The sequence below is a fragment of the Cardiocondyla obscurior genome, linkage group LG06, assembly GCF_019399895.1.
Source record: "Cardiocondyla obscurior isolate alpha-2009 linkage group LG06, Cobs3.1, whole genome shotgun sequence".
Taxonomy (NCBI): domain Eukaryota; kingdom Metazoa; phylum Arthropoda; class Insecta; order Hymenoptera; family Formicidae; genus Cardiocondyla; species Cardiocondyla obscurior.
In genome coordinates this window covers 8,968,662-8,985,757 of record NC_091869.1, presented here as the reverse complement: position 1 = coordinate 8,985,757, position 17,096 = coordinate 8,968,662, and the positions used below count along the sequence as shown (strand labels likewise).

General features: G+C 40.1%; 1 protein-coding gene across 10 annotated transcripts in view; it reads right to left on the bottom strand.

Annotated features, from left to right (window-relative positions):
- Window positions 1–17,096, bottom strand: part of Sei (potassium voltage-gated channel seizure) — a 92,217-nt gene that overhangs the window by 71,078 nt on the left and 4,043 nt on the right. For all 10 annotated transcript variants that reach the window (XM_070657540.1, XM_070657531.1, XM_070657533.1 and 7 more), the window contains exon 2: window positions 3,111–3,341. In XM_070657540.1, the coding sequence (XP_070513641.1) occupies window positions 3,111–3,240 (130 nt within the window). In that variant the 5' untranslated portion in view covers window positions 3,241–3,341. The remainder of the gene's footprint in view (window positions 1–3,110; window positions 3,342–17,096) is intronic.

Genomic DNA, 17,096 nt, shown 5'->3' with positions numbered 1-17,096 from the left:
CGTTCGCGAAATGGCCATCGCGAAAGAATATCGTCGACGAATAGGAGAGGGCGAACGGAACGGAAAGACAAGCCGACAGATTTCGTGTAATTTAAAAATTAACTTAAACCATCCGTGAAAGTAAAATGTATTTAATTTTAATTATTAAATATTAAATAAATTAATGAACATGATTTTCAACTGTGAGCCAATTCTATAATCGATATTTGCCTATCGGTAGGTTCTCTTGCTAAAACGAAATCGATTTGTCGGGACTGTCTCTTTATCCCTGACAAGTTCGCTCCATTAAACGCGAAAGGGTTAGCGTTAATGAACGAGCGTTATCATATCTGTGACAGGATAATTGATATACGCTCACTCTTATCTATCTTGCAATTTTTACACTTTGAGTCCATTAATCGACCTTTCAATTTAGATTTAAATTTTTTTTTCTCTTGAGCTTGTAACGTTATTCACGTAGAAGCAAGTCGGCTGTCAGCTACTGATTATGTTTTCGTCACAGATTTTACGCAATAGCGATTTATCTGCTCGCGTGTAGTTTTATTATTCGTTCATTATTAATGCTGGAAGAAACGATATAACTTCGCGATAATTCATTATTTTTATTTATGTCAATAAAATTATGTCAAGAGGTCAGCGTTTAAGATTCATTAACATTCTTTAAGATTTTTCAAATACATTCCATTTCATAAACTTCTCTTTTAAAATTGCATGCAAATAAATTTTTCAACGTTTCGTATTTCATAGTTATCAATGCTGCATTTCGATTGTTGAAAGTTTCGCGTAATTAGCAAATTGCAGCTTTGTCTAATGCATGTCGCAATCGTAGTTCGAAACTTGGCAGTCCATTGATTAATTTTCCATGCTAGTAACTGCATCAACATAGGCGGTAGAGCCTCGTGCAAGGCCGCGCGTTAGAAAGCTCCCATTGCGTTAATTCTCACGAAGACACGCGTTTTCTATGTTTCATAAATCGATTTTCGCCGGCGAGGTAAATGCAAAATGGTCGATGCAACAGCAATGGCAATTCAACGACAATCACTTAATCGCGCATTTGATTTAATCTAATAATCCGATCTAAGAGAAATAAAAAAAAAAATCTAATAAAGAAACGGATACGTAAAATTTATAATATTATGAAAATAATTTAAATGACGAAATTATCGAGTAATGTGTATTGAAATGATTTTATAACTGCCCATCGGCGGCGTAATATGCCTCCGCTTACTTTTGCAGCGAGTCTTTAACTATCGTGTACTTTACTTCGGCCGTCAACATCATGTGATGTGCTCCGGAAAAAAAAAAAAAAAAAAAAAAAAGCGTGAGTTTGTTATTTCAACAAAGGGGTGGAATCACTGTGAGTGCGCGCGTAACTATCCATGAATTTCCTACACCAACGTTTTGTGTTTCACCGCGTCAAGTAGCCGCGAGTTTTCTCAGCAGTGGCCCTGACGCTTTTCACTTTATTGATACTTTTACGCAGCGAGGTTTAATTAAGCTTCTTAATTAACGCCTTGCAACGGAGCAGAATGTCCGTCCACCTTGTACTCGAGCGTAGCGAAGAAAAGTGAATCGACTTTTTGTTCTCGCCGCAGGATCAACGGGATACCGAGAAGCGCGGAAGGAAATGAACACGGAATGGAAATGTATTTCTACAAACGCTGCCGTGGCAACAACTAACCCCATTACGTGCCTGGTTAACTAATTGTTTACGATTATGTAATTGTATTATCTATGGACAATTAGAATTACTATGTTCGCTAATCGTCGCTTGTTTTCACGATAAAAATTGTTGGAATAAAATATAGATTTATTTTTTTAACATTAAAAAAAAAAGGGGAATAAAAAACAAAGAGGGTTATTCAAAAGCCGCAAAGTTAAACTAACTATTAAACCTATACGAAGCCACCCAGGTGGGAGGTTCTGCACTATGACTATGATAAATTATACAGTGGTGACTATCGATTTCACCGCGGCTAAGGTCAGACGCTACGGCAAAATCGAGTTCGAGAAGTAACCACTGGCCAGCGAACAAATTCAATCTTCTTGCTCCAAATAGTGGAGCTCTTGTTACGTCGGTCTTGCATCTTGAAAGACCGTGTCGCTAATTTACTACGTGGGAGCGAATCTACGAACTTCGATTCGGCGTAACCGAAGAGTCGATACGAAACGAGAAGGTGTAGCGATTCGGAAGGCCCGCGTGTAAAGACGCGTATCGATCGCGATAAATAATATAGTTTTATCAAACTCGGCAATTTGCGCCTAATTCAATTTGATCTTTATCCACGTATGAGCCCGTAATATCTATTTCAGGGGAAAGATTTAGGACGGTAGGTGACGGGATGAAAGATGCCTACGTACGTTTTGCGACTTTCTTGCTAGCGGCCGAATAAATCTTTACCTGCGACAACGCGTTATATTGATTTATTTCCGCCGGCAATAACCGTAAAGTTAGCACGACACTTCGTGCAGATGTTTATCTCGGCTGTTACGACGGAAATGGCAAGACGTTCTCGCCGATGTTATTCGGTAGACGGGAAAAATGTTTCCTGCGTTATTAAAAGTTTTCTTAAGATGACAGCAAATAGAAAATATTCCTAGTTACATTTCACTGAAATGATTCCCTTTTTCCCTGAAACTTTCAGCCTGAAATAACGCTTAATTCTCGTCCGTTCTTTTTTTTTTTTTCTTTCTTTCTTACGTACACGTAGACACGTGCAAGGACACTGCCGGTTTAACCTTACACCGTGCACATGACACGTATCTAAATCGTACACGAAGAGTTTAGCTAACGGATTGGAGAACGCCCCAAGAGTTTTTAACCCTATCTATATAAAACTATTTTTTATCAATTTATCTGTATATTTCTAGCACGTTATAAATTACCAGTTTATTTTACTTTTCTTTTTGCACGATACGTGTAAAACTTTGTTTCGTACGTCAGTTGAAAAACTTTGTTTCACTCGCTATATTTGCGCTTTGGTTCGCAGTGTCTCGTGTAATATTAAAAACCTTTTGATTATCGTATCTATGCCGTCGTGTACGTGGCGATATTTTATTAAGATAAAAAAAAATATATATATATATATATACTAATAGATAGTACTCACCGTCTTTTCTGTAGTAGAGGATCTCGAAGTGCTTTTCGACGCCAGCGGCAAGGGCGTCTCGCAAGGCTGCAACTGCGTGCGGTGACGTCATTGGTCCATGGAGGAACTCGCAGACTGCTGGTCGCTGCATCACTTCGGCCCTTGAGAACCCCGTCAGCCGGCAGAAACCGTCCGAACAATAGATAATGTGGCATAGTCCCTGCTGCGCATTCGCCACTAAAAAGCTTCGATCTGCAACAGATGTCAGAGATACCTTGAAACGTACGACCCTTTTCGCGAAGTGCGCTTTATCATTCCCGAACGAACAATCGCGAGCTCAAAGGGGAAACTCATCGGCATGACTTTCGCGCGAGCGAAACTAGATATGAAATATCTCATTCCTAATAATAGCGACGGCCGCATAGCCGCTTCGTTAAATCTACCGAGACTTCAATAGCTCATTAAGATACGCGGCATTCCCGGGGTATCTAAATTTAACCACGGTCGCCGTAAGCCCATACAAGATGGACGGCTTCTCTCGTTAACAATAATCCGAGGAGCACCCCTGGCATTTATATTTATCGCCCGGGCTCGGCGCAAATTAACGCAAATGGCTATTCTACATTTACATATTGCAACTATATGTACACGGTACATTGCAGCCGACTATTATAAGAAACGTATCTCGCTTTCTTGGTTTCCTTTTTTCGCAAAATGTTCCTCCTTTATTCACGAAGCCCGTTCTATTCAACGCGAATAACAGATCTATCGCGCGAAAAATGTCCGCGTCATTTTTCGCCGACGACGTCGTGACACAATAAAAATTCAGCGATCGAATCTGGGATGTTTGTCAGAGATTCATGATCGACCGTAAAGGCGATCGATCGCCGCGGTGGAGAACGGCGGCGGACGCCGAAAATCGTGAGATCCGCTCGAAGAGCGTTCGCGCGACGACCTTCGTCCTAAATCCGGCGACAGTCCGAAAGTGCACACCATAAAATATTTTTGTTCCGCGGCCATTAAGGCCGTCTACCACGCAACTGTAAGCAATAAGGCGTCAGCTTCTCGAGACGGCGCGGTTCGTCGTCGCCTGCTACGTGCCGCGTTGAAATAGATGCGAGTTATATGCACGAGCCGAGGATGGCTCGAGATCGCCGCATCTTTCAACCCTCCCCCGGAGGGCGGAACGATCGACTTTATTTCCTGTTGACAAACCCGAGTACCGTACGCTAATTGGCGACGTAGCAGTCGCAACCGACGCCGACGTCATCCTGAGAATTTATATAGAATACACGTGACTCATTCGAACAGTTATGCGAAGCTCTGCAAGTGACTATATAGAATGTTTTACGTGGAAACGCTTTCGGGACTTTCGAGCTTCATTGATCGATAATGCGAAAAAATTGGGCAGATTAAGGATGGATAAGGTCCGAATAAGAAAAGATTGCGATCTTAAAGCGTAAGTCTTTCTCTAAATTTCTTCTTTTCGTGTTGAAAAAAATTTATATATTTATCTTTTTTAATCTCTCTCTTCCTCTCTCTCTCCTTTTTTATGTAAAGTTCGCTAACGAAAAAAATATCCTTATACGCAGATCCTAATTGAAATGGATAAGAGAGATAGAGAGATTAATTAAAACGAGGCAAGAATAAATGGTCGCGTTTCAGATAGAAAAGTGCTTTCAGGACGGCCAAGCTTGCGAACGCGAGAAATAATGACTTACAGGTACACAAGCCCGATGCAACTCTCTTTCAGCGAAGTCTATTTTTAACGCGGGAAACATATTTTTGTATTACGCGGAAATTTCTTGCAGATCTCGTGAAATCGTCGAAATATCCCCCAACCCTTTTTTTTTTTTTTTTTTCGTAAATCAATATCCAGAAGTTATTTCACGAATTGATAAAACCGCGTCACGAATATTTCGGAACACTCCAGCGACTTTAGGGGGCGATATCGGGATATTATTACGACCGCGCAACCGTTTTCAAGTGCATCTCGAGTCCCGGACGTTACGGCGCACCAGAATCCGACAGAAATGTCGGTCGTGCCGAGCATCGAACTGCTTTGCATGCCACAGGCGCCGCCGCGCCGGCCGGTGTGCCCTCGTATTCCACCGCGTTACGTACCTGTGCATTCTGCTAAGGACAATCGGGTTTAATGAAGTTGAAATTGAAAATGACGATGGATCGCGCACGTGCGCGGTATAAGGTTAATCAACGCCGTTTTGTGTCTGGCGCAGCCGTCACTTTGCGCGTTGCGTCACCCACTTCCTCCGCCGTAACGTGCGTTGCAGATACGGATTACGTTCTATCAAATTAGTTGAAAGATTTAATTCTAAAAGTCTTTCCAGGAATTTTTTTCTCATTCCAAGAATGTCGAACGGATTAACGTAGAAAATATGCGACTGTTAATATTGTAATTAATTACTGTGACGGCAATTAAATTTGTAATCTTAATTAAATAAGTTTTATTATACACCGCCGCGAGACTTGTCACCAGAACAGATTACGGTGATATTTTCCATTATCTAAAAAGGCACGTCACACCGCAAAAGAGTATATAATATTTAATAACCACACGTTAATAATAATGAAATAACTCTAAGGGGAATCGCACGTGTAATATGGAATTAAAATTTCGCTATATGAATCTACCGTTTATCTTTTATCTCAATTCTCACCACGTGGGGAGCGCCGCTTAATAGAATACCTTACCGCATTAATATTTAAGCAGAAATACGACACGCTTTCTAATGGCAGATACGATTTATCGATTGCAAGGCCACCGTTTTCGCTAGGTCGCTCGCGATTAAAGATATCCGAACGGATTAATAATTACCTGAGTGGAAATTGATTCCCCACCGTTGCCGAATAATTAGCTGGCCGATTCGTGGTTCATCTCGTAAGCAAAACTGTCCAGCACTGACCCAGAAACGTGACACTCACAACGTACAAGGTACCCAATAATCATTACGAACTAATAACGAGCTAGAAAAGCTGGATATCTAAACGTTTTTCGCCGCGTACTAGTCTAGCTGCGCGTTCTACCATAGCACGTGTTCGACTGCCGAATGAGCTGGGCCCACCGACCTTCGATGGGGGAGGATGAGTACGTGCGTGTGTTTACGTCGGCCGGCAAACCTCGCATTACTAGTTCGCATGGTGAAGGACGCGCGGGCAGGGGACGGCAAGAACCGGCTTGCCCGGCGAATTCGGCAGTCAGACTTTGCGTATGGTCAAGCACAAAACAGTAAACAAGTACGCGGCGAAAAACGTTTAGATGTGTGTGTATTTAAATACACCGTCCGCGCTGAACAGTGACAAGACGACCGATACCAGACAGATTTTGTTTTCCTTATTTTTAAATGGCAACTTAATTTTTCGAAGATCGTCGCTAAATAATAAATACTTTCTTATAATTTATGGCTATGCCAAACGCTAGTTAAGAAATGCATATATTTAATCTGCGCGATCTAATCCCGAGCTGCAAAATCAGATTAGCTGAATAAATTTCCACTCGGGCGCTCGTTATCTCCTTCACGCTGATTGTCTCTGGCTCTTTCACAGAAATAATCCCCGCGTAGCAGCATGATAAAGTCAATTAATTTTACGAAGCGCGTTTGGAATGCGATTATTTTGAACATTGCGTGACTGGACTCTCTTAGCCGATGCCTGCGAGATACGGTGTATTACGTTACATCAAACTGCCACTTGACATGTAGCTTTAATTTCATACCACTCAAAAAATTCCTCGATAATCGCACGTTATCAGCGTCGTTTAATTAAAGTTTAGGCAAATTGATTTTTAATCAAGTTATACGAAACGCTGCGCAAACACGATCGCGATAATGTATCTCTAATTTTATATACGGCATAATTTTACAACAGCGCTATTTCTCATTTTCTTGATTAGTTCAAAATGAGAGCGCCAGGTGTGACTGAATAGCCCGTCGCTGAATGATTCGGATAAAGAGTTTACAACTACGAGAGAAACGTAACTCACGAACGCGACTTCAAGCGATACCGGCAGAATTTTAATCGTGATTAATACTGTTCCCTATGCTTCATCCGTAACTAACGGAGAAGCATTGTTCGCTGTCATGTAAGCGAGATTGATCACTCGCACTTTTTTTACCTACATAATGTGATGAAACTGCAGAGGTGACCACAAGTTCGCGAAAGCATTTTGTCGAAAAGTTATTTAAACTTTGAGCTTCAAAATTATATTATCTTATTATCCTATCGGTTTTCACTTTTATTTTCTTTTTTTTTTTTTTTTAATTTTAAAAGAAGACGTAGATATTTTATTACCTGATTTTTCGCCGATTGATTTTTTTTTATTTGGCTCATTTCGGACTGCGAAAATAAATGTTAGCTTAAATTTAATTAATTTGTAATCTCTAATTAACATTATCTTTCCGGATGTAATATATTTTTTCCCTCAAGTTAATATATGCAGCAATCTGTCCTTTTCATTATACCTCGCATTATCATTCCGCGATACGTTTCATAAATACAAGAAACTATTTTCAAACACGCGCGGATGTAATTAAAAGAACGCTTTCCGAGAATAAATTATATTTTCGCTATTACAGATGTAATCGGAACTTCGCGCTCTTTTTAATGTAACATACTTGTATATTCTTCCGCAATTTTTCCGAGAATGTAACCGCAATTCTATCCCCGACTAAAATAACAGTATCTTTCCTTCGACCCTTACCGGAGTTTCGCGCCTATAAAGGGATTGCGAGGAAAATTCACGGCGCAGTGAAACCCTCGCGATAACCCCGTGAACGTTCTTCGAAGACGAAGACCGCCGCCGTACGAATCGTTTTTAAAGAGAAGTTTGGTTCAAACGAACGATGAAGAAATACAAAAGTAGCATCATAAATGAAGGACCACCTAGGCATAAGATATCTTTTTATGTGGCCCATCGTGGCAAGTTTATCGGCCGTAGACTGGAAATAGAATTCGCCGACTTCGCATCGACGACAGGGCCTGTTGTGGCCCTTTGCCAAGGATGTCACTTAGCTGCAAGAGCTGTTTCACGGACTCTTTCGACATACTGACCGCCCGAGTCCTTGTTTCTTTGAATCGCTTACTTAATTGCGAACTTATATTCTTGGAATTTTAACAAAGCAAATTTTAAAGCGAAGACACGAATATAACGAAAGAACCAACTTGCTCAAATTCAAGACGGAATTTAATATGGAAATCGATCGGAAGAATATTGTCAATTTTTAAGCGAGATAAAACTGAAATTACAAAGATAAGTACTCACATAAAAATAAATTACAGTTATAAAGAACAAAGGTCGATAGGTCTTTTTGATCGTGTGCCATTCATTTTTTTTTTTTTTTTTTTTTTTTTTGCACAATGTTACTCATCTTTGCGTTGTGTCAAGTTGTTCAGTTCAACGGGGGGACATCGGCGAAGAATGCAGCTCGCATTCGGTGCCAAGAACGCATTTACGTTATATGTTCGCGGCACAGAAGAAAATAGAAGTTCTACGAAAGAACGACAAGTTTAAGATCCGTAAGATGTAACTCAACCATTGAAATATTTCGGGCGTCCACGTCACCAGGTAATAAATATAAAATTATCACGATATCTAACGAAGGAAAACCAGGTATCCACGTTGCATGCATATTTGTGATATTCGTCCAATAAAATTGCAACGACTTCGTTATAAACAATCGCAGCGCCGTCAATCGTTGCGTTTTTTGACACAAAAATTGACGCCTTTATTATCAATATTTCACAGCGTGTGCATGAAATTGATTCAAGATTCGTATTGAACGCATGATTTCGTTTTACGTGGAAACCGGTTTATTTTGATCCCACGGAGAATCGCGAATACCATCGAGATATAACTCGATATTAAACCGCTGACTTTTGTCGAAGGAAAATAAGCCGGGGAGACCGTTTGGCGTTTCGGATAAAAATGTGGTCGCGACTCGCGACTTTATAGAAGACGTTTTATATAACTGCGACATTCCTTTCGCGTAACTAGTTTTAGGGGCATCGACAAATAATAATTTATCAAGTTTGGATAACGCACTCAATACGTAATGCGTCTCTAATTAATTTTACATAAGGCATCGCATAAAATATAACGATCTCCTGCGCTGCCGAACGCTGCAGGCGCATTCGTCCTGTATTAATGTAATCTTCAAAGCTGTTGAATCCCGCTGGCAAAAGGAAACACACCGAAATTAATGATCTCTTCCAAGCCTTTCGTACGATCGAGTAAAATAAACTACCGATCCATCTGGTAGCGGCGAGACGGGATCCGTAAAAGAAATAAAAATTACTAGAGCAGATTCAACGATCTGTTTGTTGTGCTGTCTGCGAGACATATTTTTGCCTTACTTATCGCGTGCGACACTCGAGGACGCGACGAAAATCAGGGGACAAAATCTCGAACGTATCGAGTGCCAAATCAAACGTCAGGGAATTGTAACGATAAAACGATAATAATAATATGCATCATAAAAGCACATTGTGACGCATATAGCAAATCATTCGTCACGTAGTATCGCAATATATTCTCAGAAATCTTGCAGAGACATTTTTCTAATACTTAACATATCTGAAAGTGTTCTCACTTTTCTTTTAGTTTATTTTTAATGCGGAAATATCCTCCGCTACGCTTCAAATTTTTTTTCTCAAACTCAGAGTAAACGATTTGACGTGCGGACGTTTGAAGACTAGGAAACTGACGTGTTTGACTGGACTTTATATTTCTCCGATACGCGCGTGCCGTTTTGCGAATTCGCGTGGACTTATTTTGCTAAAGTGTAAAAGGTCTCGCTTGCAAAAATATGCGAGCCGTTCGTACAGCGATTGATCTGTTGCTCAAAGTCCGTCGTCGAGAGACAAAGAGCGTGATTGTCTCGTGAATGAAACAATTTCGCGAGTACTTTAACCGAGATTAAAAATGGATCCGCGATAACATAATATCTTTGAAATTCACGTCTCATAAGATACTTTATTTTTCCCGCTACAGAACCCTCCATAAAAACGCGATGCTTGGCGCCACGAAGGCGTCAATTTGCGATTCGATGATCATTGGCCGTTTGACCATTCGACTATTTTTTTACCTCAACCTTGATTTCGAAATTGTGAATCAATTTATCGTTCGATTTAGCTTATTATAGTATATTACACGTTTATTAATATTTATATTTATTAACGTTAGTAATAAGCTCATAAAAAACAAATTGATAAACGTAAAGAAATATTTTTAATACGCGGAGCCACCAAATAATTTTCGCTGACAGACTCGGAATACGTGTACGTTATCTATTTCTACATAACGCAATATAATTCACGGGTGACTATAGTCGCGAATCACCGATATCTGCAGAAAAAAAAGAATTCAGCAGGTACTCGAGGACCGTGGAGAATTTTAAATATCCATCTTGGCGAATGTCCAAAGTTTGTGAACGAATTTACACGCTCGGGTGCGAACGCGTGCGAGTATACAATCGCGTACGTAGGTCGCGTCATACAAGCGACGGGAACTACCGCGATTTTATGAATTCGCCGACGATTCATCGTGATTTCCGCCAACTCGTTCAAGTCATTGTCGATGGTTGGAAACTTGTTCCTCCGTACGCTTCGCGAACGTGGCCGTCGCCTTTTTGCACGTGGCGATTTTCAAGAGATATAATGCAAAAGTAGGTCACCTGTCGAGGCCACTCTGATTTCTAATCGACCCTGATCCACTCATTCCGATGAATCAGTCCACTGTCTTTTGCGACATATGGTAAGTACGACAAATCTGCTGACCGAGTCGGCAAAAACGAAAAATCGCCAGCTGCGACAACAAGTAGTAGCGACGGAAAAATGAGCGATTACATACGCGTTACGTAAGAAACTCTAAGTATAAATCACTGAAAATATTATTGTTATAAATATATCTAGTTAATACGTTACATAAATTTTGGCCAAGCTAATTTTATAAACTTTTTGTGGCTTGTAATAAAAATTTCTGCGCAATGTAGCGTGATTGTTTGACGTGTAAGAGTTATAAGAGATAAAATGTGGAAGAGTTCAAAGGAATTTAAAGCGACCGGGTTTAAATGACTGACTGAACATATAATCCTATCTTAAAAAATTGGTGCAACGCGTAAATTAGCTGTTAATTGTTAAAACCGACGCTGATTAGTTCTCTCTCGCTTGCTTCACGCCAAGCGAGAGTCAACGTCGGCTATCAAGTCGGCAATTTTGAGGTTCGACTTAATTTTAATATTTAATTAATATGTCCAGGCAAAGACGGTCTTCGCGATCTTCGAGATCGAGGACGACTTGGTGGAAGTACCGTCTTTGTCTGGACGTACTAATTTAATATTACAATTAAATCGAACGAGAGTAACGAATAGATAGGCGCGGGGTAGTCGGGGGGAGGCGGGGGGGACGGGGTGAGAGCGAGCGCGAGCCTACGTGCCGCGCGCTAGGAATATTCCCCCACTACTCCCACTCTCGCTCTGTCCTTCACTAGCGGTCGCGCGAAGCACACGTACATACTACGCACTCACAGCGACCGCGTGCTCGTGCCGAAATTAATACGTACTTCCGTTTAACAAAAACCGCCCGGCACGAGAACTATCTTCTCCTCTCTATTTTCCGCGTGAAGAGAGTACGCGCGATACTCCGTGCGAAGAGAGCAAGTTGTGATTCTCCGTGTGAGGAGAGCACGTGTCGCAGCCGGTTCGTCGATCGTTTCCGAGAGTTTCGCAAAGTATTCGGGCGTAATTTTTTGGCTTTGTTCTAAACGCGAATGCCGGACAGGAACGCGTGAAAGTGATGAACGATTTTTGCGACTGTAAAATCACGGTCGGAATGTTCGCGAGTGTCCAGTGCGCGGAAGGATGACTCGACACGTGCTACCTGAGAGGAGGAGGAGGCCCAGGAAGGGTATCCTGCCCCAGCGGAGCAACCCAGGAGTAAGTAGCATCAGTTTTCCTTCCAAATTACATTCCGAATTACATTCCGAATCTACAAAATAATTTTCTCATCTTTCTGTTACAGATCAAGAGGAACTCCGCTGTAGTGCAGTGAGAAAAAGTATCGCACGCCGATTTATGAATATACGAACCGCAGCCGGTTCGTCGGTCGTTTCGGGAGTTCCGCAGTTTTCGGGCGTTTTCTTTTACGATTATTTTTTTTACGGAAGTGCGTTCGCAAGTATCAAGTGCGCGGAAGGATGGCTCGTCACGTCCCACCTGAGAGGATGAGCAGGCCTAGGAGGCATCCTGCATCGGCGGAGCAACTTTTAGGTAAGCATTAATTTCTCTAATAAAATCTTTAACAAAAGAAAACCTATACTTTTTTTTTATTAATTTTTTAAACTAATATACATGTCTACATTAATATTGTTTAATTTTATGTTACAGCCACCGGCAGAATTCCACAACTCCGCTGTATGCAGATTGGTAAGTCAGTAACTTGTTTTTATTTTCAGGATTTCTTTTTTCAGGAGTACCGAAATATAACGCGCGAAAGTGATCAGTAATTGTCGCGAATTGTAAAATCACGGTCGGGTTATTCGCGAGTGACTTGTGCGCGGAAAGATGACTCGACACGTCCCATCTGAGAGGAGGAGCAGGCCCGGGGGGCATCCTGCATCGGCGGAGCAACTTTTAAGTAAGCATAAATTTTTTAAAATTAAATCTTTATTTAAAAAAAATTTTTTACCATTTTTTTTATCAATCTTATTAATTTACTGGCACGTCTACAATAATATTTTTCTTTTTATGTTACAGGCAGAATTCTAAAACTCCGCTGATGCTCATGCAGATTGGTAAGCCTACTAATTTTTTTTTATTACAAAATTTTATAATTGAGGTCTTTAAAAAAAATAGCGCGCGCATAGTTTCTTCTAGTAGAAAATAAACTTTTCTTTAATATATTCGCTGCGAAACGTATAATTATCGAAACAAATCACAGTCTTGATCGCAGACTGTGAACACGCGGACGCAATTTTCCTGAGTGACAGCGCGCTTATTGCCTTTACCGATGAATCAGAATGACAGATTGTCATTTATTATTGCGTGAGATTAAGTAACTTTGCGATGAAGAATAGCGACGAAGCTCACCGCGGGCGAAACCGAAGGGAGAACTAGAAGCGCCGCGATCACAATTGTCGACTTTTAATAGCTTTGTACACGAAAAGAGAAACTCGTGCCAGGTTCCCGGTATCACACGTTATCGTTTCCTATTCTCCGCCGTTTTGTCCTGCATACCTTCCGGAATATGCAGCAAACGAACGTTGTCCTTGACACGCATATTATTCAAATACGATCGTTGCCGCCGAGGATTATATTATAATATCGTAATTTAATTATCATTATATTTGTAATTAAATTTTCAAATAATATCTTATTGATATTATAATTTACATATCTGAGAAAATTGCAATTTAATGTCTCGTATAATTTAATATGTCGTACACAAGATATAAAATTGATGAGTATCATATTCTGTAATTTGATTAATAAAATCGAATGTTGCTTTATATTTTAAAATATTTAGTAATATTTTAAACGCATTATTTTCGCGACTTTGATTGTTCTTTGTGCATAAAAGACAGCGCGTAAGTTAACAGTAATATAGCAGATTAAACTTTTATATTAATGCCGAGACATTAACGTGCTCTTTTTTAATATAAAGGCTGCAGAGATATTCCACCTCAAAATCCTCCCGAAACTTTCACAAAGGTAGAGTTGCAATAGAGTTACAATAATTTACGAGAGTTTACGAACTCTATCGCTCTAAGAAAAAGTCAGATGTGCTCTTTGACGCGAAACGTCCCTATTAAAAAATAAAATAGACGAGATTTTATTGTCCGTCGTTAAAAAATTTTGAAATGTAAACCAGCGTTCCCTAATGCAGAGGAAATAAAAGTAAACGGCGCGCTCGCGTTCTGTAATGCCGGGCGAAATAAAAACCGCAGCGCAGATCGATTAGCTTGCGAGGAACAAATCTGTCAATCTCTTTCAAAGCAAGAGAACAACGGCTGACGAAAAGTTCACGTTGATTTTTTTCAACCGTCCTTCCTGCACAATGTTTAACTTTTTACGATACGGGCGTTACGATACGAGCCTTCGCGGCGGGAGATGGATAGGTCCGGCGACGTCGTATTCGATTACCGTTCAAGAGGACAGGTGAAGAATATCGAGTACACGTGAAGCAATCTGTCTCAAGGGTCGTTAGATCGCGGCGGTGGTTAGCGGCGAGGGGGGGGCAGCGGAAAAGAAAAAAAAGAGGTAAACGCGCCGGGGACAGACATTCGTTCGCTATAGAAGAGACGTCAGATTAGAAGCCGCGGCTTGACTGGCACACATACATATTTTTTTATTACATAAATTGGCGCACGAAGGTCTTCCCCCTGGAGAGAAGTTATCGCGTTAATGCCTATTACCACGCACCCGCCCTCGCGCTTGCTGCAGGTGATCTTGTCGAGCGTGATTCCGTCGCGTGGACTTTCCCCATAAATACAGACGAATCGCGCGGCAAAGATCGGAAAATGAATAAGCTTGAAGACTTATCGGTGCATTAGAAAAAAAAAATAAATAAATAAATATATCAGAAATCCAAAAGCATTTGCTAGACACGCGCGATAAACGTCAACTTCCGCAATACTTTTGCACGTGAGAAACCCGCTGATTATTTTCTGCTTGAGATTACATATTTTATTGGAAATCAATTTAGTTTTGCCGCGAAAGAAATCGGCCGTCGCGATTCTGTAAAAGTTGTTGAACCGATGCTAGAAATCCAATACGTGGAGTCGTTATCCAATCACATTATCAGCTTGACTTTTCTATCGTGTGCCAGTAAACTTGACACCTTCGTTATACACGACGTAATCTTATCGAATTACGGTCGTTCGTTTAACGAATAAACCGGAGACTAATGTCATTCGTTTTAATTGCCGCGGCGTTACTTCTTGCAGTGTCGTTTACCAAATTAAATACGCCAAGCATTTTTTTTCTTTTTTTCAATCTGTAGCGAGCTGTTTCGCGAACAGATTTTTGGTCGGAATAGAAATTGTTGCAAATGAAAACGAACGAAAATACATCCGATATCCAATTATATCTTTTAATTCTTCTGTGGCCAATATTTGATATTACGGAATTTTTTCCACGCTAATAAATAAAATTTGATACAGATTTAAGTATAATAACAAAAAAAAAATTAAATAAATAATAATTAAGAGAGTATCTTAAAGATTTCCTGTTTAAACTATTTTATCATTTACTCGTATGCATTTAAATAAACTGCTGCATTTATTCCTATATGTTGCTCCGCAGAATGGATTACGTGGATAAGAAGTGCGGAGATAGAATTAAGTAAAAGCGGTACACAGCCTTATGCGATGTAAATTATAATCCTCTATTCAAAGAATTCTGCGGCCTTTTTGAAGGATTAATTCTAGTTAGTCCCCAAGAGAGAGAGAGAGAGAAAAAAAAAGAGAAAAAAAAGCTAACTAAGTGGATATAATTTACAGAATCGTATTTAAACTGCTATGCTCGTGTAACAGTATAATCAAGATATTTAAATAAAAAATGTAATATTAAAGGAAAATATAATATTTGGTTGCATCAAAACGCGTAAAAACAATTTTTTTCAAGCTGCTCTTTTTTAAACGTATATTTGCGATATTCCCATATTAACTGTAAACGCAAATTTCTTTGCAAATTCAAAAAAAATTCGATATCAACTACGCGCGAATGCATATATTAGCATTTCGTTATGGCAGTGAATTTCATTGTACCATGTATCGCGTTTTCGTCAGTCACACGATAATATCGTACCATAAATATGAAATAATTTTCTTACCGCCTAATAATTCAATCAGCTAACCTTGAACTATAATGTAGTACTTCATAAGTAGATATTATAAACTGCAAAATATTAATATCGCGTACCATTAATATTATATTTTTTTTTTTTAACTTCGTGGTATAAACCAGGCTTCTTTACCGTTTCGTACGGTGAGGAGCACAAAATTCTTATCTAAAGGGGCAATTCTGCCGAGGAGAATTCTTGTCAGTAAGTCGCAACAGTGCAAAAGAAATCATCTGTGTTCCCTCCTACTCTCTATCTACCTTCCTTTTCGCAATCAATTCGAGGCTCTTCCGCGCCCGGTTTCTCCGCCCGCAAGGACTCGAGGCATTTCTGGAGTGATATTGCCAGTGACATGCATTGTCCCATATTGTGACACAGAGCCACCCCCCCTTTTCCTCCATTTAACCAAACCCTTCCATACCTATTCTACACCACAGTCGGCATGTTTTACATAATATTGAAAATGAACCTCTGGCTCAATGCCTACACGTTCTGCATATCGCAGCCTCAATATTCCCTAGTACTTCGATTACGTTTCCACGTCTGTCAGCGAAGATGAGTGGGCATATATTTTTAGTCACGACCTTCGAAATAAACCGATTGCGATAACGAGCGGAGCAAATTGAGCGCGAACGTGTAAATGATCGCGTCAGCTACCGACCTGCAAGAATATGCGCCAACTTTTTTTTCTTTTTTTTTTTTTCAAATTAACGACGCTGTGCAGTACTGTTTTAAATATTAACGCGGCACCGCGATAAGAAAAAAAAAAAAAAAGAAAGAGCATTACCAATATGTTATGAAAATTTATGATAATAAAATGAAACGTTCTATGTTCACCCTTACGTGCATTCGTGGGTAACTTAAACCGCTTTGTCGGATTAACGATCACCGCGTAACATAGTTAGCAAAACTGCAGAATTAATCGGCACAAACAGAAATGCTGTTATGATAATTCATCTGATTAACATAATGCTATGCGATCACATCGATACCGTCGCATAAAACGTAACCCGTTAATTATCTCGCGCCCGCAGTGGAAATTACCTATAGTTTTATTCATTAACGAACTAGTCGGCCACGTGAAACGCAATCGTTGTAAATGGCATTATTTACGCGAGCCGTTTTCGTCCTCGGAAATGTCACGATTAATTTTAT